At 34.4% G+C, this 24467-nt stretch overlaps 1 protein-coding gene across 1 annotated transcript in view; it reads left to right on the top strand.

The window, feature by feature from the left end:
* The window catches only part of MYO10 (myosin X), a 220568-nt gene that overhangs the window by 89650 nt on the left and 106451 nt on the right, over positions 1-24467 (top strand). Inside the window, exons 3-4 of the mRNA XM_003759635.4 lie at positions 5700-5858; positions 18940-19127. Coding sequence (XP_003759683.1) covers positions 5700-5858; positions 18940-19127 — 347 coding nt within the window. The remainder of the gene's footprint in view (positions 1-5699; positions 5859-18939; positions 19128-24467) is intronic.

Here is a 24467-nt window from a genome sequence, read left to right as displayed (position 1 = left end):
AAACTGTGCATACCCTTTGATCCAGCAGTGTTACTACTGGGATTATATCCCAAAGAGATTATAAAGAAGGGAAAGGGACCTGTATGTGCACGAATGTTTGTGGCAGCCCTTTTTGTAGTGGCTAGAAACTGGAAACTGAATGGATGTCCATCAGTTGGAGAATGGCTGAATAAATTGTGGTATATGAAAATTATGGAATTTTACTGTTCTGTAAGAAATGACCAACAGGATGGTTTCAGAAAGGCCTGGAGAGACTTACACGAATTGATGCTGAGTGAAATGAGCAGGACCAGGAGATCATTATATACTTCAACAACAATACTAGATGATGACCAGTTCTGATGGATCAGGCCATCCTCAGCAACGAGATCAACCAAATCATTTCTAATGGAGCAGTAATGAACTGAACTAGCTATACCCAGAAAAATAACTCTGGGAGATGACTAAAAACCATTACATTGAATTCCCAATCCCTATATTTATGCACACCTGCATTTTTGATTTCCTTCACAAGCTAATTGCACAATAATTCAGAGTCTGATTCTTTTTGTACAGCAAAATAATGTTTTGGTCATGTATACTTATTGTGTATCTAAGTTATATTTTAATATATTTAACATCTACTGGTCATCCTGCCATTTAGGGGAGGGGGTGGGGGGGGTAAGAGGTGAAAAATTGGAACAAGAGGTTTGGCAATTGTTAATGCTGTAAAGTTACCCATGTATATATCCTGTAAATAAAAGGCTATTAAATAAAAAAAAACAACAACAACATACATAAGCTTCAAAGTAAATGTAAAAAGAGACTAGTTTTGTCATTTCTTTGTGGAACAGAAGCTTAAATCATACACTGATTTCAAATACAAATCATACTTCCTAGTTCTTCCTAATTATGCATCTATTGTAGGTGTTCCATTAATTCTTGTTGAAAGACTTGGAAATGTTATAAATGAGAATGGCATGGTTGAATTTCTTGAGAAAATTGAAGGTATTTCAAAAATAGTTGGATAGAGAGCTAATCCAAATGTGGACCAGGCAGTTCAATGCATGAGGGAATAATTAAGGTAAAGAAGAGGAAATTGCTTTGAATGAAAAACAAACAAACCTCCTTACTGTTAGAGTTTTCAAAAATGTAAAGGACTCCTTTAGGAGTTAATGAGTTATCCCTTACCAGAAATCTTCATACAAAGGATGGCTGACTACTCATTGAATATATTGTACAGGGGATTGTTTTGTTAAAATACAGGTTATTTATTTGACTTTTCACCTTCAGTGATTCTGTCAGGTTATTTTATCAGTCCACTTTGTTAATCGTGGGACTGCCAGATCTCCCTCCTGTTTCCCTCAGGTTTATTCTCATTATTTCTCATCTGCCTTATCTGCCCCAAAATATTCATCAAGTCAAGATCTTTGAGGAAAATAGAGACATATACTGATTTTGTTTCTCAAATTATTCATAAAAGAGTAAACTAGGTAGTATAATAATTGACTAAATGACTTTAGGAAAGGAAAGTGCAGTACATCTTACTCAAAGATGTAGCTTAACCTTTGTACTTAACTGCTCTTTGGGAGAACAAATAGATAAGAATGAATGAGAGTAAAGAGACTTAATTTTTTTGAAGGAGGTTACATAGTTTTTTAAATTTGGAATCCACTCTGCTATAACCAAGCAGTTCTGTCCCTCATTTTCCTTTTGTCATCTTGTAGAATTTTCCAATAATCTATAGTAGTATATACATCATTACATGTATGTATAAAAATAGACACAAAATTAGGTAACTTTGGGATGGTGGACATAAGGAACTAAAAGTCAGAAGATGGTGCCTGAGCTTAGTCTTGAAGGAGACGAGGAATTCTAAAAAGCAGAGATAAAGAAGGAAGGTCATTCTAGTTTTAGGAAATAATCAGTTGCTGTTTAGGGGACAATCAGACTGAGTTGGGAGAGGGAATATTATGTGTGATGATAAAGCGGGAGGGATACTGTGTTTCCTTTAAAATTATTACTCTGTTCCCTTTTGCATCTCAGACCCTCTTGGGGGAAGGCATATTCTCCCCCCCCCCCCAATAAGTTATCTTTTGGGGATGCCAGATCCTTTGATTCGATTAGAAATCTTAGTCCAAAACCACCCCTTTGAAGTGTTGTTAATTCCTATTGAAGATCTGAGTCAGATACCAATAAGCATGTAGGCCTGCCCTTTCAACCTGAAACCTGAGTCTCAAAAACTCCTTTTTAAAGGGCGGTTTCAAATTTTTCAAATTTTTTTCTTTCTTTTTTTAAAATTTTAATAGCTTTTCATTTACAAGTTATATGCATTGGTAATTTTACAATATTGACAATTGCCAAACCTTTTGTCCCAATTTTTCCCCTCCTTCCCCCCACCCCCTCCCCTAAATGGCAGGATGACCAATACATGTTAAATATATTAAAGTATAAATTAATTAAAAAATAAGTATACGTGTCCAAACTGAAAGGGCAGTTTCTAAACTCATTCTTTGCAGAAGGTCCAAAGCTCTGCTTCTAGGACCCTGCCCACTGAGAAGGTATTCTCTTCTCAGTGTCAGCCTCCATTTCCCTAATAGGATTTTTCCACTAAAGAAGTCAGTCTCTTAGCAAAACTGGCTTCCTATCCAACAATAAACTTTCATTTTTGCCAATTGATATTTTGGGTTTCATGAATTCTTTCATGAAAAACCTGTGCCTACTGAAGGGGGATTTTAACAACTCTCTGGCTGACACTAACCTCATCACCACTAATTCCATTCATCATTAACAGCAGGAAGATTAATTTTTAGGGAAATTTTCAATTCCCCAAACTCAATACTGCCCAAAGGATCAATTTCTGTCTTTATATCTAGTACAATTATATACAAATATTACATATATGTATAGTCCAAAGTAATACATATACATACAACCGAAATCTGAACTTAGGGCTTCTTCACTCCAGCTTAGCACTATATCCACTGTATCACTTAACTGCCTTTGAAGAAGCAGCTAGGTTATTTTCATCTTTATATCCCCCAACATCCCCACATAGTATTTAGTACATAAAAGGCACTTAATAAATAATTGTTGAGTGACAAAATGAGTGACTTGCAATGTTATCTACCATAAGAAACCAGAGTTCAGATCCTCCCTATGTCTTAGGTGAGCACAGACAAGTCCCTAGACTTTATGGACTTGAGTTTCCTTATCCACAAATTAAAGACAATATCCTTCTTTCAAACATCTTGTCTTCCAAGTACAAAATCTGTGTATTGAATTCAACTTTTCTCCTCCTCCAACCATTCTCTACACAATTGCCAAAGTAATTCGCCTTAAAATGCAAGTCACTGTTGCTCTTTTGTTTAATACACTCCCATTGAGTTATTAAGGAGAGCGCCATGGTCATTTTTCAGGGTTCTAACTCAAATAAACTAAGACTCAATAGTAATAACTAAATTTGACTAAACTAACTAAAAATAACTAATACCTCATTTTTCTATAGGAAACCATTCCCAGTCGCTGTTAATCCTGATGCATTTGCTATTTTTCTTTATTATTATTATTATTCTAACTAACAATAACAATGAAGACATAGATACTTATTTTAACGTATAATTGATTGGGAAATTTATAAGTTTCAATTATACGTTAAATCAATTATACGTTAAAATACCTACTATATGCTGCGTCCTTTTCTGGGCACTGATAATAGGAAGAAAAAATGAACCTGCCACTGCTTTCCTAAGGAAAACAACAGTGTTGGGATAGTTTTTCAGCAAAAGGAACTGCTTTCCAATGTGGTTAACACCTGCTTAGGTATTTCTAGGCTATTTTTCCTCCATCTTTAGCTCTGAGAATCATTATTTTCAGCATTCTTCGATCTTTCATGATGGATATCACAACTATAACAACTTATTTTGCCATCTCTTCTTCTATCCCCTTTTTCCAGCTGTCATATCCATTTTTCATAGTCCCAGAGGATAAAACATTTGAACACCTTCTTTGTGATATATTTTTCAGAATAGTATTGTTCTTTCTCTTTTCCATATATTTATCATGAAAAGCAGCAAGGGATAGAAGGGCCTATTTTATCTTCCACTTTAAGGCAGCTTAAGGTAAGTCTTCTCCAGAAAGAAAGATGTGTCAGGCTCTGCCCTAGTCTGTGACCTTTTTTGTGTAGTTCAGAGCAGCTCTTCAATATGGTAGAAAAAGTGTTTCAGTGACTCTTTGGAATAGTGTTATCCTGAATTCTATGCACTTTTACAAATGTTTTGATAATGATTTAGTATTATTGGTTTCTTTGTAATTCTGTGTATTGTATTTTATTATTTTAAAAATCATTATTCTGAGAGGGTCCAATGAGCTTCATTCACTAAATTTGCCAAAAAGGTCCATGATATGAGGGAAGGAAAAAGGTTATGAATTGTTTGTCATTTTTAATGTTTTGGAAAAATCATTGGGTTGGTAGTTGGTAGTCATCTCCTGATGACGCCTGGTAACAGAGTGTGAGCTAAGCTGTCATTCTTTCCTGTAGTAACAAGAAGTTTGTTGTACATAAGGATCTTAATAGTTTTTAAAAGTCGCTGACAATTATTATCTCTGGTAAGGATTATACTTGTAAAATTAATTTGGGGAAAACTTGTATTTCATATTAATACTTTTTCATTTTAAAATTATTTGTGCTAACATTACTATTATGTAAAATTTGTCTTGTCATAATGATACATAAATTGATAGCAAAGTTATCTTATGAAATACCTTGCCATTGCACAGATTTGTATGTGTTAGTTGTTCAGATCACATCTTTAAACATGATTTTTGGTTTTGTTAATCCTGTCATTAATCATCATTTACAAAGGGAGATCACTCCATTTTAAGAAGGAATTTTTATCTACTAAACATTGCTATAAGAAACATAAAAAATTTAGTATTTAGAGGAACTTGTCCGTGCTCTCATCAAATCCTAGACCTGAAGTGTTTGGTCAAAAGAACACATGAAAATTTATTGCTCAGATGCCAAGAATATCTTCAAAATACTTCTGTGATATTTGTTTGCCCTGAATTTTACAAGCAAATATATATGTTTATTATTTTCAATACAGCTGTTAGAAATATGGCCTATAGAGCTATGTGAACACTGCGTTAAAGATTATACCACACTTTGAAAAATCAAAGCACCTGTGTTTTAATCTGATACTGTCAAGGGAGATAATTATGGATTATAGAACTCCATTTTCCATAGTTCCCTGAGGAGAGTCAGCATTTAAACTAATATCTATCAGAAACATCTGATAGTAATTGTAAGGATAGCTTCCTATCCAAAAGTTTGTGTCTGAGTAGATCTTAATAGTTTCCATGACTGTGTTGTGGATATTTCTGGGAGTTGGAGTCAGAAAGACTCTCACCTTAGACATTTACATTCTGGGTTACACTGGACAAGTTTCTGAGCCTCAGTTTCCTTAATTGTGTAATAGGGATAGCAATAGCACTTAATTCATAGGGTAATTGGGGACATTAAATGGAATTACGTGTGTAAACATGGAAATGGAAAAGTAGTTCAGAATGATTGTAACTGATATGAAGTCCTTGAATTTTTTTAATGACCTCACTAATAACTATATTATTCATATGACCCCTAGTTTACTTTAAAGGTTCTTTCTAAGTCCAACTTAAGATGATAATAACTAAAAATATAATGAATCTTTTCTCCTCAGGTATTCACCTATAAGCAGAATACGATTACACAGCAAAAGGTAACAGCTATGCATCCATCAAATGAAGAAGGTGTGGAAAATATGGCTACATTGATAGACCTCCATGAAGGCTCCATATTGCACAATTTATTCCAGCGATATCAGAAAACTCAGATATATGTAAGTTCTGTATTAAATTTTTAAGGGAAAAGGGTTAAAATGCTAGATTTTAAAGAAATGTTGCTTTATTCTTAAAGCACTTTGTACTTTATTTTTATAAACTTATATATTCATTTTTATAACACATATTTTTTTTAAAAATAGGCAATATAAAAAGTTAATTGAGCTTCCAAGTGTTTGATCAGTTGCAGTTATATAATGTAGCCAATTTTTATAAAATTTCCTTGGTGTTTTTTGTTTGTTCATTTCTTTTTTCATTTTTAGAGTGAGAATGTCCTATATAGAATTTCTTGAGTTTAAGAATGGTTTTATCTCCTGTTGAAAATATAATTTATTTAATTTTTTCCCCTTTTGCTTTTTAAGTTAAATTTTATTTTACAATTTTCAGATATTTGTTCTTTATTTCTTCCATCTCATCAAAAAGAAAAACCTTGTAATTAGAGTCAGTGCTTATATTTTCTAAAAAAGTTATTTGCATTGATTTTCACACTACAAAATGACAGTATTGCTCATTCACCTAAATGTTTTCCAAATGTTTTCAAACAATGACATTTAGAGAATAAACTTTATAATCATAGTATCATATTTAGACTAGTTGAGCTTGGCTTAAGTTAAATTTTATGAGTGAAAAAGTTTTCCATATGTACTTTTGTAAAGGTGATGCTTATTTTAAAAATATGACAACCATGTAACAGTATCTCTATATTGTATCAGAGGAAACTTGGAAATAAATGCATTGCAGTACATATCAAAAGACCATTTTGTAAGCTTGGCCTGTAAAACAAAATTTTTGTTTTTCTGTTGAAGAATCTTTTCATGGAGTAAAATCTCTACATCTGTACTTTTCCTGTTTTTAAAGAAAAATATCCATAAGCTTTTACATATTCATTTTCAAATTTAATTTTAAAATAAACATGGGGGGGGGGACACTTAGCAGTTGGAGAAATTACATATTTTAGAGGGAAAAGAAAGGTTAGTTTTCTTATCTTTGAAGGAACCTGATCTGTATGCTTCCTAATAAACTGTGAGTGGCCCTTTTGTTTTTTCTTCTACAGTAGAGAATTTCCCCTTTGCCCTTGCAGACTAAGGTAGATGCTCATCTGAAGTTTGTGTGAGTTCAATTTGCAGTTCAATTCAGTTAATTATGCCTTTATAGTCTGATTTAAGTCTGGGCCTAATTATATTATTATCTGTAAAGTAGCCACTATTATTTCCTCATTAGAGTAAATACATTTATAATGGATGCCAAGGCCCATCTTCTCCTCACTCATCAGAGCTTAAGTTAGCCAAGAATTCCAGCAGGGAAAGCCAATGTCAAGCATGAGCTTTGCTTATTTCCACCTTTCATCTAGAATTTATTGGGTTACTGAGGGTCCTTTGCCTCTATCATTTGAAAGGGAAAACTTATCATTAGAAATGTAGCAGGGGTACTCTTGTTGTTTTTTAAAAACTGATACTAAAGTATTTTCTTAGCTATTGTTATTTTATAAGTTGAGACAAGGCATATTTTTATTAATTAGATTAAATTTGTATTCCCTTCACTATTAGATTCAATTTATTAAATGTTTCTTAATCAAGACATTGGAGAGAGACAAAGATGGAAAGGCCAGAGGCTCTGCTTTTTTAAGGATCTTAGAAATGTTTATTTTGCCAATATATGGGCTGATGACAGGTGGGTTCCAACTCCAGGGAAGCGATGCTCATGGCACTGTGGCCTAAGAAAGATGATTTTTTAAAAATCTGTGTCTAATATATATGCTAGCTGCTATTCTGATAGAAATAAAAAAAGCAATAAGCCCAACCCTTTAGAAGCTTACATTCTACTGATGGGGAACTAACATGTAAAGATAATTACAAAGTATATGCAAAAGTAATTTTGATGAGGATCGAGATGCTCTTGGTATGGGTTTGTCTAGGTCAATGGAAAAATGAATGGTACTCTAGAGGAGGAGAATGATATGAGGAAATGTGCAGAAGCATGAATGAATATAGTTTGATGGGATATTGAGCAGGGTTGACTTGGTCAGAATAGAGGCTTACATATTAAAGAGAAAAATAGTTGCACAGTTAGGGTTGGAGCAGATAGTGAGAATTTTAAAATTCAAGCAGAAAAGTTTAGACAAGCAGAGAAAGTAAGCATTTATTAGGCATCTATTTTGTGCAGAGCTCTGTTATTAGGTTCTGAGACTCTATTAGGTTAAAAAAGATACTGTACTTAAGGAACTAACAGTTTAATTGGTGGAGCTTAACAGTTATCACATTCACAAATAATTATAGCATAACATAACCTATAAATGTACTGTGAAGTATCACTAAAAGTTAATTGTGATATTGAGAGTAAAAAGGTGTCACTGATGATAGAAAAGGGATAGGCTACATAGAGAAGATGGAATTTGAGTTGACCTTGAAAGTATGAATATATTCATATATTCATGAAATATGAAAGCAAGTAAAGAAGAGTATTCCGTCTATAAGGAATGATATGAGTAGATTCAAGCAGATGAACAGATTCAACTTTTTCCATTTTTATAATTATTTCTACTTTGCAAATTGTAAGTTGTGCACATCTAAATCCTCACATCTAAATTATTTCTTTCTTGGACCAGTTCTGGAACATCTTGCTGACAGTAGGAATGCTCTTTAGGCAATCTACAGTGCTCTGTGTTTCATTATGTGTTGGTTCAAATTTAATTTGATTTGTAATATTTGTTTACATAGATTTGCAATCTTTTAGATGTCTTAATAGTCATTCTATTTATAGTCATTCATTTATAATCTTCCCCAGCAATTGATCTCTTTGTGTTTTAGATTTTTAATTGAATTTTGTTTCTCCTGAGAATTTTTTATGTTCTCCTGTTGCTCAGTTTTTGGCTCTCTCCCTTTTGATGATGAGTTTACTTTCTATGGGTGGACCTCAAATTTGTCTCAACTTCATCTCATGTTTATTCCCCAGCTAGCTTCTGGAGGTGGGAAGAGGAGGGAGTGGATGGACAGGATTGGTCCTAGAAAGAATCCATTCACCTTTTCTTCAACCCCACATACTTGTCCTTAGCCCCAGTTGTCTCCATTTACTTCTCTGTGTTATGCCATTGTTCATCCTTTTTGTATAACTATCACTTTGTGGCAGAGGATGGAGTAGATATTCTGGGCAGTTTCTGTAGCTTTGGAGTCCCTTAACTGAAGAACATAAACCACATCCCCAGGCAGAAAAGAAGTTCCATCCCTTTCTCCATATACCTCTCTCACATGATGTGGCAAAGTGGAAGTTTGCTGCTGTTTGTTGCGACAAGGAACTAGAGGAAGAAGAGGGATGTTGTGAGCCAGCAGAGATTGTAGAGGAAAGAAAATCCCCTAGTAGGTTCCAAAACATAAGCCATGGAGTTGGTTTATAGTCCTTGGCAGAGTATGGAGAAGGATGATGAGTGTAGGAATTAATATTTTCCACTTTTAATTCATAAAATTGATACTTTTCTTGTCTTCTTGCTTTCTTTTACTGTAGAAAATGTTGTGATTGCTCTAGCTTTGGTGCATCTTTCTCCTCTTGTTATTTGCATAGACTGAAGAGAATATCTAGTTCCTCCATTTTGTTGGTCCTCTGACTGAAAACTGCCTGTTGCATCAATAGAGAATTAAGAATACATCAAAGATACAGAAGTATGAAGCATTAAATCTAGCATTTTACAGATAGAACTAACCAAAAGTGAGAGGAAACAACTCCAGGTTCATTTGGTTAAGGTCAGAGGTTCTCAGTCATTCTGGTAGTAATGGAAGCATACATAGCTGATCACTGCTGTCACAAAATGAAATAAACTATTGGTTGTTACAAGCACTGTTACAAGCAGGAGAACCTGGATAATGTACATTGTCTCTAAAATTAAGAGGGAAAATGGTATCAGAAAGAGTGGTTAACCTCAGCTGACAGAGTAGTAAGAGTTTGAAGACTAAGAGGGATGGTTTAATAAGAGACTTTGGGGAAACAGTAAAGTGGTAGGAAATTAGAAGGGTTGTTAAAAAAAACATGATATCAGCATGTGGAATCCCTGAACATAACTTTCTTTAAAGGAAAGTTTCAAGAAGTTCAGCAGTGGAAAAGAGGAACTAAATGGAGAAGTATGGAAGCTCTTTTTTATAATTGGGAGGTAGTAATTTTTGTAGTGATTAAAATGTTAGGTAGTAAAATCTGGACTATGGTAGTAGATGTCAGTAAAAAGAGAGAGAGAGAGTGAGGAGGCATTGGTAACTAGAAAGGGATGAATCAAGGATTTTGAGACTAACCAGTTTCTCTTCAAGGAAAATGTTTAGAGAGCATTATCAGGATTATGAAGAACCAAGGTTTGATTATAATTTTGGAGCAGGTCACTGAACTTTTAAAAACTGTACAGTACACATCTCCTTGGTTCTCTACGAAAAAAGAATTGGATCTAGATGAGTGGAAATTAGGAGAGAAGCTTTGTCAATCCTACAATAAAAGTAGACCTGACTCAATTTCCAAAAACATACTTAATACATATAATTTAATACATCTGGCTTTAGGAAATTATATAAGTGTTAGAATAAGTAAAAAGAAGAAAAAGCAGGAGGGGGAGGTGCCAACTAAACTAGGAAGAATCAGATAAGAATTCACAACAGGAGAAATTAGATCATTCCTCTTAAGACTAATTAATTAATGCATTGGTATAGAAAAGAGAATATAATAGCAAGCACCTATTAAGTGTAAGACACTGAAGATATAAAGAGAGAAATGAAATCATTGCCCCCTTCAAAGATCATATATTCTATTTGGGACCAGAGGAAATAAACATAACACAAATTAATGTTATACTAGACAAGTGAGGAGGGAACAAAGTACTAAAAGCTTGTCTGGTGGGAAATGAACAATGAGAATCATAAATGATGAATCTGGCTTTGGTCCAACCTGTCCCATTAAGATTCTCAAGCACTCACGTGCTTAGCTCTAGTGAGCTCACAAGAATCAGATGAAAATTTTGAATATCTTCATCTTTCCCATGAATAGCAAGAAAGGACAATAACAGATTTTTAAAAAAAATTCTCAAAAATAAGATATGTCCTCATGCAATTTGGAAATTATCCCTCTTGGATAACTGGATAAGCTTAGTGCACAGTAAATGAGATTTTCCCAGCCTTTGAAAAGTAACTAAACCACATCATTGGACATGATGCTGGGTAGAGGACAGCTTACTTGAAATTATGGTGTTGAAGTTGACCCCAAAGGAAATGATTTCTCTTCCATCCTGTCAGCTGGTTAAGTTGCTGGTCTAGCCCAAAAACAGAACAGAAAGGAGTCAAGTAAAGTGGAATTTAAGGACTGAACTTGTACCTAAAAATAAATGATAGGTCAATGAATATATTCATAACCTCTGCATTTTTAGGTGTCAAGAATTTGACTTTGTGGCACTTTAAGCACAGACTGCAAATACATTTGACTTATTGAATTAAATATTGAAGCAGGTTCGTGACAAGAAAAGTGTGAAAAGGGAGCAGTCACTTAAAGGTATTCAGACTTCACTGGGTAGGTGAATTGAAATGACCCCTCAATGGGTTTCACTTAGAATTTTGGGATGGTTGTGAACATAGTGATGGAATTTACTGTTTTGGATATGTAGGCTTAAATCTGTATTTCATTTCCCATGCACTTTTCCAAGTTGAGCTTTTCCAGAGAGGCCCTTCTTTTTTTCCTTACTGATGAAAGTGCCAAGAAGTGATGTCTGTCATTAATTCAGGTTCTTTTACAGATAGGCTAAAGGCTGTCAAAAGGTCAGATAATTACTTCAACATTGGCAGGTAGTCAGTTATAAGGGAAAAATAATAAAATATGGTTATAAGGTTTTTTGTTGTTGTTTTTTGAAAGTCTGAAATCAAGACACAAGCATTGCCAGAAAATGATCATAACCATCTGTCAGACTATATGTATTTTTAAACTTCACCAAACATTTATGCCCTTGAGCAGCCACTTTTGCACCACCAATTTAAAATGATGGTAATCGGGAACTGTTAGCATGATTTCCCCCATTCCTCTTTCCCATCCTTTTTTTTTTTCTTTCCTTCCCATTCCCTTTTCTAACTCCATTTTCCCTTTCTCCCTCAATATTCTTCCTCTCCCAAATTTATTCAAATTAAATGGGAAAGTTACTTTTTAAAAATTCTTTCAATACTTTTAATTCCTTAACTATGCTAATAACTTAATCTTCTGGAATCCTGTTAACTCTATAGGCAAAACTGAATGCTTTTTATTGGTTGTTATTTTTGTGAAACATTCTAATTGAATGATAATCTAATTTTATTCTTAAGTTTCATAAAGATCATCAGGGAGTCTCATTATAACATGGATTATCACTTAATGGATATAATCCAAATCATGTTCTCCATCACCTGGGTTCAGTATGCACAAGTCCTACAATTTTTGATGTCCATGAATTAAACGCCGTAACTGCCATACTCTTTCAGTGGTGGACACAGTCAGCGATGGAACCATCCATTGTTTCTTGGGTCTTCTCCTTTGTTTCAAGGGTCTGCTCCGTCTCTCTCCAATGGACAAAGTGAATACAGCTCATTGGCACCCATCTGATTCCTTCTCCATCTGTAGAGATACAAGCAAACCCTCTTCCCCAAGCAGTTAACCTATCTGATCCCTTCCATTTATCACTTTCTGGTTCTCTCCACAACACCTGGCGATTTATCTAAAGATAGTGGAGCTGTTCACACTGGACACTGCCCTTCTGGTGGATTATAAAATCTGTCTGCCGGAGCCAGTGCATCTTTGTCAAAAATCAAGAAGTTAATAGTATAAAGAGCTAGATTTAGAAGTTCTCTAGGGTTACCTGTTGTTCCCCCTTTCTTTTGTTTTTGGAGGAGTGTCTTGATGTCTCTGTTTCTACTTTCTATTCTTACCTGTCCTTGAGGATTAAAAGGTATGCCAGTGGTGTGTAAAATCTTATACTGTGCACAGAAGTGTGCAAAATGTTTAGAAGTATATGCAGGTCCATTATTTGTTTTTATTGCTTGTGGCATACCCATAATTGCAAATGCTTGTATAAGGATTTCAGTGACCACTCAGGCTGTCTCTTTTGCTGCTGGTATTGCAAAAGTGAATCCTGAAAAGGTGTCTACCACAACATGGATAAAAGATTTATAATGGGTCACATCCATTTGCCAAATTTCATCGAGTCTCAAACCATGAGGGTTCTTCCCTGGAGGCAGTGTAGGAGAGTGGAAAGGAAGGCAAGCTGTATAGGCTTTTACTATGCTCCTTGCTTCCTCTCGTTATTCCAAATTGTAAAAGTAAAGCTTGAGCAGCCTGATGATATTTAGAATGAGATTCTTGGGCTTCTTGAAATAAAGTATTGACCAGCATAGTTAGAAGGCTATCTGCCTTTAAATTACCATCAAAAATAGGACCTGGAAGTCTACTATGAGAGTGGACATGCAAGATATAAATCTTACTTGGATGCTTTCTCACTTGCTCTTGAAGTTCCTTAAAGAGCTGATATATATATTAGAGGCTACAAATTTTATTTGGGCTGTGGCAATTCTTTGTACCACATCTACTGAATAGGCCGAATCAAATATTATATTTATATCTCTTAGATAATAAGTAAGAGCTAGAATGATTGCATACAATTTATTCTGAGTGGACTGAAAAGGAGTTCTGACTACTCTCTTTATAGTTAAGTCACAAGAGTATACAGTACAAGTATTATGTTTGGATGCATCTGTAAAGATAGTTGGTCCTTTAAGAGGAGCTTTATAAACCTTTTCTTCAAAAATCCATTATGAACTATGTAATAGTCTTTATCTTTAATGGAGACCCATGTGTTAAAAAGCCATGGCCAATAAAATTTGCCATTCTGGGATGGTTTCACATGAGTTTTAGTTTGCTTTAGAAATTTAAATTAAATTAAATTAAAATTATCTAATAGAAGTTGAATGAATGAATAAGTTAGTTTGTAGATGCTCTAGGCCAGGGAAGGTAATAATTCCACCCTCTGCTGCACTGCAAATTCTGTTTTCTTTGTTTTCATGTTGGAAATGTATCCAAAAAGGGAATGAAGCAATACTAAGTAGTTATTAGGTAAATACTGTTTTGTTTTGTTTTTAAAAATGACTTTTAAATTTAGAATAGGGAGCCATCTTTGAGCACTGGCATCTGGAGTTAACTTTTTCTATAGATATATGTAAGAGGGACACTGAATATGTAAATGCTACACCTGGAAGATGTCTGTTCTTGACCTCCTATGCAAAGGAATGTCTTACAATATTTGGAAAATCCATTTGTATGTTTAATTTTTGTTTAAAAGTGTAAATAAAATTTTTCTTCATTCTATCATATTTCTATAATATGCAGAATCCATTATTTTAAAAAATAAAATCAAACCATCCTTTTGCCATTCCAGTTAATATACATTCTTTTGGAAAAGATACCAGGAAAGAGGATCCCCAAAAAAGAGGATCTACTTAAATTTTTAAATGGCTATTTAATATTTCCAATTTGATCGCCTTTTGATTTATTGAACTGTTTACCTCTTCAGTTTATTTTTACTACATATGGATTTGGGAATTGTCTGAGCTCTTTTTATCTGTTAGTTCAATAGGATATTGATTTTTTCTTACTGTTAACTTGCCAATAAGTAAACATGTTTGCTTTATTGGTCTTTGAATATGAGTTGACATGTCTATATGACTTCTGTCTACAAATTTTATGTTAGATTCGGTGACATTATGTTTCTCATTATTTGTACTTAACTGTGATTTTGTTCAAGGAGTTTTTTACACATATAAAGGCAGTCCTCCATCCAGATCTTGTTCTAAGAACATGTTTCAAACCTCACTCTGATATTTTGTAATACCAGAGTCGGTATAATTTCCCCAGTCCATGCCACAATGCTGGTGGATGTTCCCATAAAGCCAATTTAATTTATGATGAGGTATTATATTTCATTGGAGGTAATGCAGCAGAAGATATTCATTCATCAGATAGTGAGCAAATTACATCTAGATGATTCTTCCAGCTAGAGATTCTCTAGTGTCACAAATGGAACGCTCATGTTTCAGGCAGTTTTAAGTCAGATAAAAATCTTTTAAGCAACATTTAACTGCTCCTCATGTCACCTTTACCAAAAGGTCTTGAGAAATGATTGCCTTTAACAGAAGAAGCAGATCAGGCAGGTAAGGAGAAAGGATTCATTAACTCAGAAAATAAGGCAATTCCTGTTGTCTGTGTGTCTATGTGCATGACCTCAGGAATTCATTTTGAATACCCTAAAGAGACATTTATTTTAAAAACCTATGTCAGAAGCATTGTGTTGGTCTATGGTTGAAATACAAAAATAACATATAGCCTGGTTCCTACGGTTTATGAAACTCCTTATTAGTGTTTAATACATAAATTGGGCTGTGGGTAGGTATATAAAAGAAAAGAATTCTGAGACTCTTGATTTCTAGAAACCAAGAAAAGAGGGAATCCAGAAGAGAATAAGAGAATAAGCCACAATGTGATATGCCAAGACAAATTGGAGAGAGTAAAGATAAGAGAAAGATCTTTTGATATGGTGATAAAGGGTTCATTAGTGACTAGATCGTTAATTGGAGGACCTGAGGGCTTAAGCTATTGCTTTACACTGAATTGCTCTGTGACCAGTCATTTCACATCTGTAAGTCTAGGTTTGCTTATCTCTAAAAAGATAATAATACTTAACCCTTTCTTTCTCACAGTGCTGTTGTGAGGAACAGATACATACAGGACTTTTTTATATTTTATAAAGTGCCATACAAACAAATGTAAAAAAATTTATTTATAAAAATAAAGGAAATTTTTAAAAAAGAATAGTACACATGTTATTATTTTTAGAAAGGTTTCCATTAAAAAATATTTTAAAAGCATCCAAAATTTTTTTGGATGTCTGATCTCATGCAACTGATGAAAACTACTTTCTCCAGAGTTATCAGTGATCTGTTAATTGCCAAAGCTAATCGCATTTTCTCAGTCCATAGCCTTCTTGACTTCTCTGCATCCTTTTATTGTCGATCATTTTCTTCTCTGACCATTTTCTTCTCTTTAATACTCTTTTCTTTGTAGATTTGGTGATATTCTTCTCTCATTGTTATCTTCTTCACCTGCTCCTTTTTATTGGACTTTACACCTGCTAAAAGTGCATCCCTAACCCACCCCTGACCTGAGACCTCTGTTCTTCTTTTTTACTCGTTCCGTGATCATATCGGCTCCCATGGATTCATTGTCATCACTATATTGATGATTCTCAAATCACTCGTCTTACATCTCAGTCTGGTTGTCCCATAAACATCTTAAATGTAACACATCCAAAAAATTTAACTAATTTTTTCTTCAAGGCATCATGTTCAAAGGGCACCATTTTCCTGGTCACCCAGTCCCTCAATTTAGGTGTCATTTTTAACTCTTCATCTTCTGTCACCCTCCAGATTTGATCAGATGTAATATCTTTCATATTACTTTCCCCTGATATTAACACTGTTCTGGTCCAGACCCTCATCAACTCCTGTCTGGATTTGAGACTTCTACTCAATCTTCCTTCCATAGCTTTCGTCCCACTCCAGTCTGTTGTCCTTTCAACTACCTGGCAAAGTGCATTCCAGCAGCTTGCCTCTCTTCCATACTTTAACAAATGCTTGTTTTGAATTGATAAGTAAAATGTGATTTCAGTTAATTTATTTTTAACATTCAGGGAAAAAAATTTTTTAAATCCTCCTATTTAGCCCTTCTTTCACCAATGCATAACACAAGCAAATGTGAAGTCATATAAAACATATTTCAATATTAGCAATTTGCACCCAAAAAGTGAAAAAGAAATATAGTGGAAAAGTGTGCTTCACTCTATATTCAAAGTTCATCAGTCATCTGTTCAATTGAATCATTGAATTTATTCTTTAAAAATGAGTAACATGCCATGATATGTTGTTTATAACAAGGAAATCTTTTGAAAAGAAACCATAACTTGGGAAAGATATAATAAACTAAACCAGTATTTTAAAAATCAGGCAGCATGAACATATAATCTTAGGTTGTACCACATTAAAAAAAAAAAAAGAATATGATTGTTGGATAATATCTGAAGCTGATGTGCTAAACTACGGTTTAAAAAACATCCAGCCTCATTTATTTAAGTTGTAATTGAGAGAGAAGGAGACACTCCATTCATTGCAGATTAGACTTGGACAAACTGAAATATAAATTCCATTTACCACAGGACTAAGAAAGCAAGTCACTATTTTCTAGGAAAGAGATTAAATGTTTTTTCTATATTTTTTGACATGGCAGGAAAAGGACATTTTGTAAACCACAAAGGGGTGTTTTTGGTTTTTCTTCTTTCATGTTTTTTTCTTGGCGTTACTCATACCTTGTCAAATTCTAACCTTGGATTACTTCCGCTACCTCCACCCTCATCACCATTATCTGCCTTCTCCATATAGACTGCAGAAAAATACTGGAGGATATTACACAACCTTATTGATTTTTGTCCACTAAAATTTGTTACTAATATCAACTTGGTTATCCTTGCAATAAGACAATTATTGTCATCTTCTCCACTTGATTTCTTTTTCATGACCCATAATGTTTATTTCAGACCTTTTTTTCCTTAAGCCTCTTACGCTATCCTTACCCCTTTGTTCTTAGCAGAAGATTCTGCCTCATATTTTGCTGAATAAAAAGAAGTTTGAATAAAGAGCTTCCATCTCTTGCCTATTCTATATTTGGAATTCCATGATATTATCTACCATTCTCTCTTCTTGTACTTCATTGTTTGATAAAAAGGTGTATTGACCCTTCAACCAAATGAAACCCCTCTATTCTCTTCCAATATATTACTTCCCTAATCATCTCTCATTCTTTAATTTTCAGTCTCTCCCTTCTCATGGACTCTTTCCCTGTGTCCTCCAAACATATCACAGTGTCTCCCCTACCCTTAAAAAATCCTCACTTGATTACTTGTTCTTCTTCAGCTGTTTTCCTGTGTTTCCTTATTTCCTACATATTTCCTTCTTTATCTCGTGTCCCAACCATTTGCAATCTAACTCTTGATCTAATCCATCAAGTATAATCACATTCTTCAAAATAAACTTTCCTTAACATTAGATATTTTTCACAACTCCCTCTTCCTTTTATCTTTGTCCTTCTGCCTTCCTAGCAATTCTTCTTATTTTTTCCTCTAATATTTACTTTTTTTCCCAGTTACGTACCAAGAAAGTTTAGCATTAATTTTTACAAAATTTTAAGTTCTAATTTTTCTCCCGCATTCCCCTCTTTTGAAGATAGTAGGCAGTTTTAATAATTTATACATTTGCTGTCATGTAAATTATATTCCATATTAGTCACAGTAGTGAAAGAAGAAACAGATCAAAGGGGGAAAAACCCCACATTCTGTTTAGTTTTATTTGCTGGCTCATTACCTGTGTTTTACCCTGAAACTATGGATGTAATCTCATCCATATTTTTTGGATTTATTTTGGGCTCTTTTCTTTCCTCTCTCTGTACATTCTCTTATCAACTTCCATAGGTTCAGTTATGCTCTTTGATAGAGATTCCAGATCTATGCATCCAACCCCATTGTCTCTCCTGAGCTCCAGTTCCAATTCACAAACTTCCCATTTCTTAGAGGTATCTTATGTTTAACATGTCCACTCCATTTTGAATATTTATTATGTAATTATTTTTATTGAGGGCTTGCTACTCTGGGAGTCATGTTTATGTGGATTTTAATACAAAAGACTTTTCCAGTAGTTATTATATAAAGTTCATTATTTACATAGTGTGTGTTCATACTAAGTTCATACTAAGTGAGAACTTGTATGATGAAGAGATGCTAGAACTACTGCAGGGCTAAACTGTTTTTGATTTGTTTTTCTGATAATGATACCTGGAATTGTTATAATGCTTTAAAGTTTGTAAAGTACTGTACGTGTGTCACCTCATTCTGTGCCTTAAGAAATAATTTCAATAAGGGAGAGCAAAAATTCATGTAGGCTCATGTTAACATGTCACCTGCAGGCCTGTGAATAATTTGTATTTCTCCTCTCTATGTATTTACAGACCTATATTGGTTCCATTATTGCTTCAGTGAATCCTTACAAGACCATTCCTGGCCTGTATGACCAGTCAACAATGGAGCATTACAGCAGGCACCACATGGGGGAGATTTCACCTCACATCTTTGCAGTTGCTAATGAATGTTACCGCTGTCTATGGAAACGTCATGACAACCAGTGTGTTCTCATCAGGTAAATGGATGTGATTTTAATAATTCATCATTCTGCTTGTATGCCTTAGAATAATGTATGAGAGCATCTTTATAATGTAGACTGGGGAAAAGGGCCAAAGATTTGGGGATGTAGGATACTAGGGAAGGGATTGACAGGAAAGAATGAAATCAAGTTAGCCAAAAAATACTACTAGTATATTTTTTCATAAATCTCTTTAATTGTTGTGTCTCTGAGAATGCAGTGTCACTGCATGCTCCAGTTATCCTGTAAAGAAAACATGCTTTATTTACATATTTTTAAGAGTAATGTGATGGAAAAATATTTTATACCTACATACTATTATTGCCTTTTGAATTTTAGCTTCCTTTCATTACAAATGCCTTTTTCTCCCCTCTTTCAAACTTGACCATGTCTTTTTTGAAAAGTTTGATGATGAGTTTTTTATTAGGCTTGAAAATTACAACTATTAGATATTTTGGGAACTCACTTGGAAAGAAACATCTACAACTAAACTAGTTAGTTAAACTAAAGATTATTATTCTATCATATTTCTTCCATTGTTTGATTTTAATTGCTCTTTAATCTTATGAGGATTTGGATTTAAATAGTTTTGCATTTGTTGTCTTCAATACTGTTACTTCCTTAGCACTTCCAAGTTGAAACTGTTTCACACTTACAGAGCCAACTTTTTCCCTGATACATATATTCATCTCCTATTGATTTTTTGGCAGCTCTGTTATGCCCCGGCAGAAGAACAGAATGAAAGTCATTTAGCACTCAGAGATTGCCAAATACCTTTATTAACACACATTGATTTAGCTATTTTCGGTTTCCTTGTCTCATCCATGAAACTTCCTCTCATCTGTTTTCAGCTAGTGAAACCAACTCAATAAAATGAGTTGTTTAGATATATACTTGCAATCTAGCTTTGTAGCCAGAAGTTGTCTCCTCTTCTTACTACTGAACAGTGTTGTCCTAAGGCCTTTCTATTTTACTACCAAAGTAGTAAAATAATTTATTCTATTTTATTGCCAAAGTTGAATCAAAATTGCATTTATTTAAGTATTTATTCATTGTGTCTCATCAGTGAAATAATACTTCACTAAATAGGATTCTATGATTTCAGGGTTTATATTAGCCTGAATTATTGCAATTCTGAAATGTGAAGGGAAGATTTGTTTAGTGAAATGGCTTACTAGTAAAATAGACCAGGTTTAAGACCAAACCTAACACATGCTGGTTAAGGGAGCCTGAGATAAATCAGTTAATCTTTAAATGCACTAGATAATTTTCTAAGACTTTCAAGTTTCAGAATAGTTGTAGATCTCTGTGGGGGGAGAATCCTTACCAGACCTGCTTTATGCTAATAATATCAAAAGTTCACACCAAAAAAAAAAAAAAAAAAGACCTTATGGGAAGAAAACTCCCTCAACCAATGTAGATCAATACAGCAGCCAGTGTAAGTCAGGGGCAAAACTCAAGCCCAAAGTAATCTAGACTCCATCGCTTTCCTTATACCATCCTGTGCTGCCTTTCAACTTTGTATTTCCCATGAAAAAAAGTTTACTAAGCATATACTAATGAAAATCACAGACTGAAAAAAAAGCATTTGTTAATGATTATTATGACATCTAATTTAGGGGGGGGGGGAGACTTTAGCATATAAGCTCTGTTAAAAATAGATGCTGTTAATTCCAGTGAGTCTTGGTTAAAAAAAATTGAAAACGTAACAGATCTCTTGGAAAATTTCCTGAAAAGTAAGTTGCTTCTTATACTTGAAAGTAATTAAAATGCATTTCCTTAAAAATCCCATAATGCTTCTCTTTTGAAAAATAACCACAGACTCTTCATATACTACCTCCCCCATTTCCCCCCCACCCCCCGGACAAATCTAAATTTCTTCTCTTTTATTATATCTTATTACATCAAAGTTTAATTTCAGTTATTTATATTGGAGTCTTATGTTAATGCTGTCCTCGGGGTCCAAAGCAACCAAGATCCCTTGGCTTACTTTCAAGGTAGTTTTTGCCCTCTGCTGAATCCCATTCCTTAGTGTTGAAGAATGAACTTCTCATGTGGAGTCCAAAGTACTTGCAGAAACAGAGAATGCAGCATTTGCTGAAGTATGCTTGTAAAAGAGTTGATAGAGAGCTGTTCTACTTCCAGATGAGTTTTAAGACAGGCAAACAACACTTGCTCTCTTTATCCTCATTTTACAGATGAGGAGAAATAAAAACTAGAAGGCTTAAGTCTTAACCCATTATCACACAGGTAGTGAAGTGTTTGAGACAAGAGTCAAACATGGACCTTCTGGAATCCGAGCCTAGCACTCTGTTCCAAATTAGAGAATTTAGGTGGCTCAATGAGACAGCTTACTTCACAGATAGCTTATTTGTCAATGAGACAAACTTAAGAGACATGAAGTATACAAGGCCACACAGTTAAGTAATAATTTTAATCCAGATTTTCCTGATTATAGGTTCCGAGCTTTTTGTATTACAATTTTATTCCAATTTCTTGGGCTGTTAAATACTACTAACTAATAACTAATTATTGATTTCATAGGGGAAAAAATGAGAAGCCACAAGCCTGACAGTATCTTTGGAGTTGTAGGGGGAAAATAAGAATGTGATTATTGTATTAATGTATAATTAAAATATTGCATGGAAAGCTTTTATTGTATTATGCAAATATGAACATTGTAATTTTATCTAAATAAAGCTGCAGTAAACTTTCAGATTGAGGAGAGATTTTAAAATAGATGAAGGAGGAGGAGGAGGAGGAGTTCTGGAACCCTACTCTCAACATTTTCTTTGAGAAGGAAAAAAGAAAATCTTTTAAAGTGGAAACAAATTGTAGTTTCCATTTAGATTTCCTTGAGCATAAAGTGCCCTCTTGTGGATTTATTCAATTTTGTTACGTTAAAAGATGCTGTCTTTCACCTTATTTCTCACATACCCGATATGTATCATAGACTTTACCAAAAGTGATTAGTCAAAGTAAAAAGCGCCTGATTAGTATTGATTGACCTAATCCAGTATACTTATTTTTACAGATGAGTAAACTGAGACCTAGAAAGATAAAATAACTTGAACTGAATTTACAACATAGTTCATCACATAAATTTCTATATCAATCATCTTGCCATATAAGGGGGCAAAAAAACCCCAAAATTTCCTCAAGGAATTACATTTTGTTTAGAGGATACTACATGTATGCAGAGAAGTACATTCATAATTAAAGTGAACAAGAATATAGCAGTTTCATCAAAGAAAAAGTTAGAACTAAAAGATCAGCTTCTACAATGGAGTGTTTTTTTCCCCTAATTCTCTTTTTCCAAACATTTTGGAGTATAGCCTTCCTTCTCTGTCCCTTCAAGGTGACCTGTAAGTGTGTCTATATTTATGTATGTCGCATATGTATGCAGCAAGGCACCGCCTAACTAGTCAGCAGCTAAGTGAAAATTCTTCTGAATTGCCCCAGCCAATATCTTTATTGTTCTTGATGTTTTTCCTCTCAGAGGCATGAAGACTAATGAGATTTTGATGGTGTTAGTCAGGTGGAGGGATTTCTGTGGCCCAGGTACTGTCAGGATTACATCTTGATAATTAGGAAAGGCCAGAACTAACTTAGTTGCCAAAAATTTTATCTTTGTGTTGTTGGGGCAGCTAAGTGGCTCAGTGGATATAGCTCTAGGTCTGGAGTTAGGAGGACAAAGTTAAAATCCAGTCTCAAATATTTACTATAATATTTACTATTTGTGACCTGGGGCAACACACTTGACCTTAATTGTCTCAGAGCCAGAGAAGGAAATGGTTAAACACTCCAATATTTCTGCCAAGGAAAATGGGTCACAGAGAATTGGATATGACTGAACAATAACAGACGTTTGTGTTGGAAGTTCTGTTGGGAAGTCACTAGTTACTGAACAATATATTTCCTGTGCAACGGCTAGAAGAAGTTGAGAGGGTGATGTAGAAGAGTTTGAAATTACAAACACCCTAGACTAACTTTACTGCAGATAGTACTTACTTACTTGCACATATTAATAGGTAGAATTCTATGGGGAGAATTTTGTCTTTAGCAGAAATACTTAAAGCAAAAGTGATCTAGAATTGATTTCTACACTGTACTGATTGATTGTTTTGATTGTTTCAAAGCTTTTCTGTGCCCTTTCTATTTCTTGGACTTAAAAAACTGTCTGAGACCCTCCTGGTCTACTTTCATGCTGATGTTTTCTATAGAGTTCATTTTTGGAGACAGTTTGACATCTTTCCCATTTAGTTTTTTAAATAATAATTTTTTTAATTTATAATTTTTACATTTTAAAAATAATAATGTTTAAATAAAATATAAATAATAAAATTGTTGGGAAAGGATTCTAGGAAAACGACAAAATCAATTGTAGTTGATCAGTTCATTTGGTCAAAAAATTCAAGCTCTTCAGATCTCTCTCCCCTTCACAAAGTAAATAAAATAGCACCTCAAGCAAACATAGAATGGGGTTAAAAACAAACAGCAGTTGAGGCAGAAAAGTAGTCCTCCTGGGACAATCAGAGATGATCTGAAGAAAAGCAGAGGGATGAGGGTTTGGCCCCTATGAAATGTGAATACCCAACAGGCTAGTTCCACTGAAACCATAAGCAGTGAATCCCGACATTGTTGGATTGGGAGGTTGCCTTGGCCCCAGCCACAGAAAATATCAGTTCTCGGATAGTGTGGGGAGTCAAGTTTCTGAGTCTAGGAAGACTGAGGGAACCTCAATCTGAGTTTGATAAGGGATATCAGGCCCAGCTGTGCTGCTGAAACGTAAACCTGAACAAGAACCAGTACATATGTAGTAAGTACAGAAATGGTGGGACAGGCAGACTACTGACTGGGCACTTAGAGGAAGGTAGAGGTCTTGGTGTTAGGTTTGAAGCCAGAGGCAGCGCCCCATGGCTCAGGAAGTTTAATAGGACTACCTGAAAACTAAAATCAAAAAAAGAATCTTGATAGAAGAAATGATTAAAGAAAATTGTCCTAAAGTGTTATAATTAGAGGGGAAAGTAAAAATAGAAGAAATTCACCAATTATCACCCGAAAGAGATCCTAGTAGGAAAACCTCCAGAAACATCATAGCCAAATTGTGAAACCCTCGGGTGTAGGAGAAAATACTACAAGCAAAAAGAAAAAAATAAGTACAATGGAGTCACAATTAGAATCACATAAGACCTAGCAGTAGCAACATTAAAAGACAACAAGTTGCGGAACCCTATATATTGAAGAGCAAAAGAACTGGGCTTGCAGCCAAAAATATCTCCAGCAAAGTTTAGCTTAATCCTGAATGAAAAAAAAAGCTAGTGGATTGCTAGACTT

Source organism: Sarcophilus harrisii, chromosome 1 (genome assembly GCF_902635505.1).
Source record: "Sarcophilus harrisii chromosome 1, mSarHar1.11, whole genome shotgun sequence".
NCBI lineage: Eukaryota > Metazoa > Chordata > Mammalia > Dasyuromorphia > Dasyuridae > Sarcophilus > Sarcophilus harrisii.
Note: the sequence above shows the minus strand (reverse complement) of the source record. Positions and strands in the feature narration are given on the sequence as shown.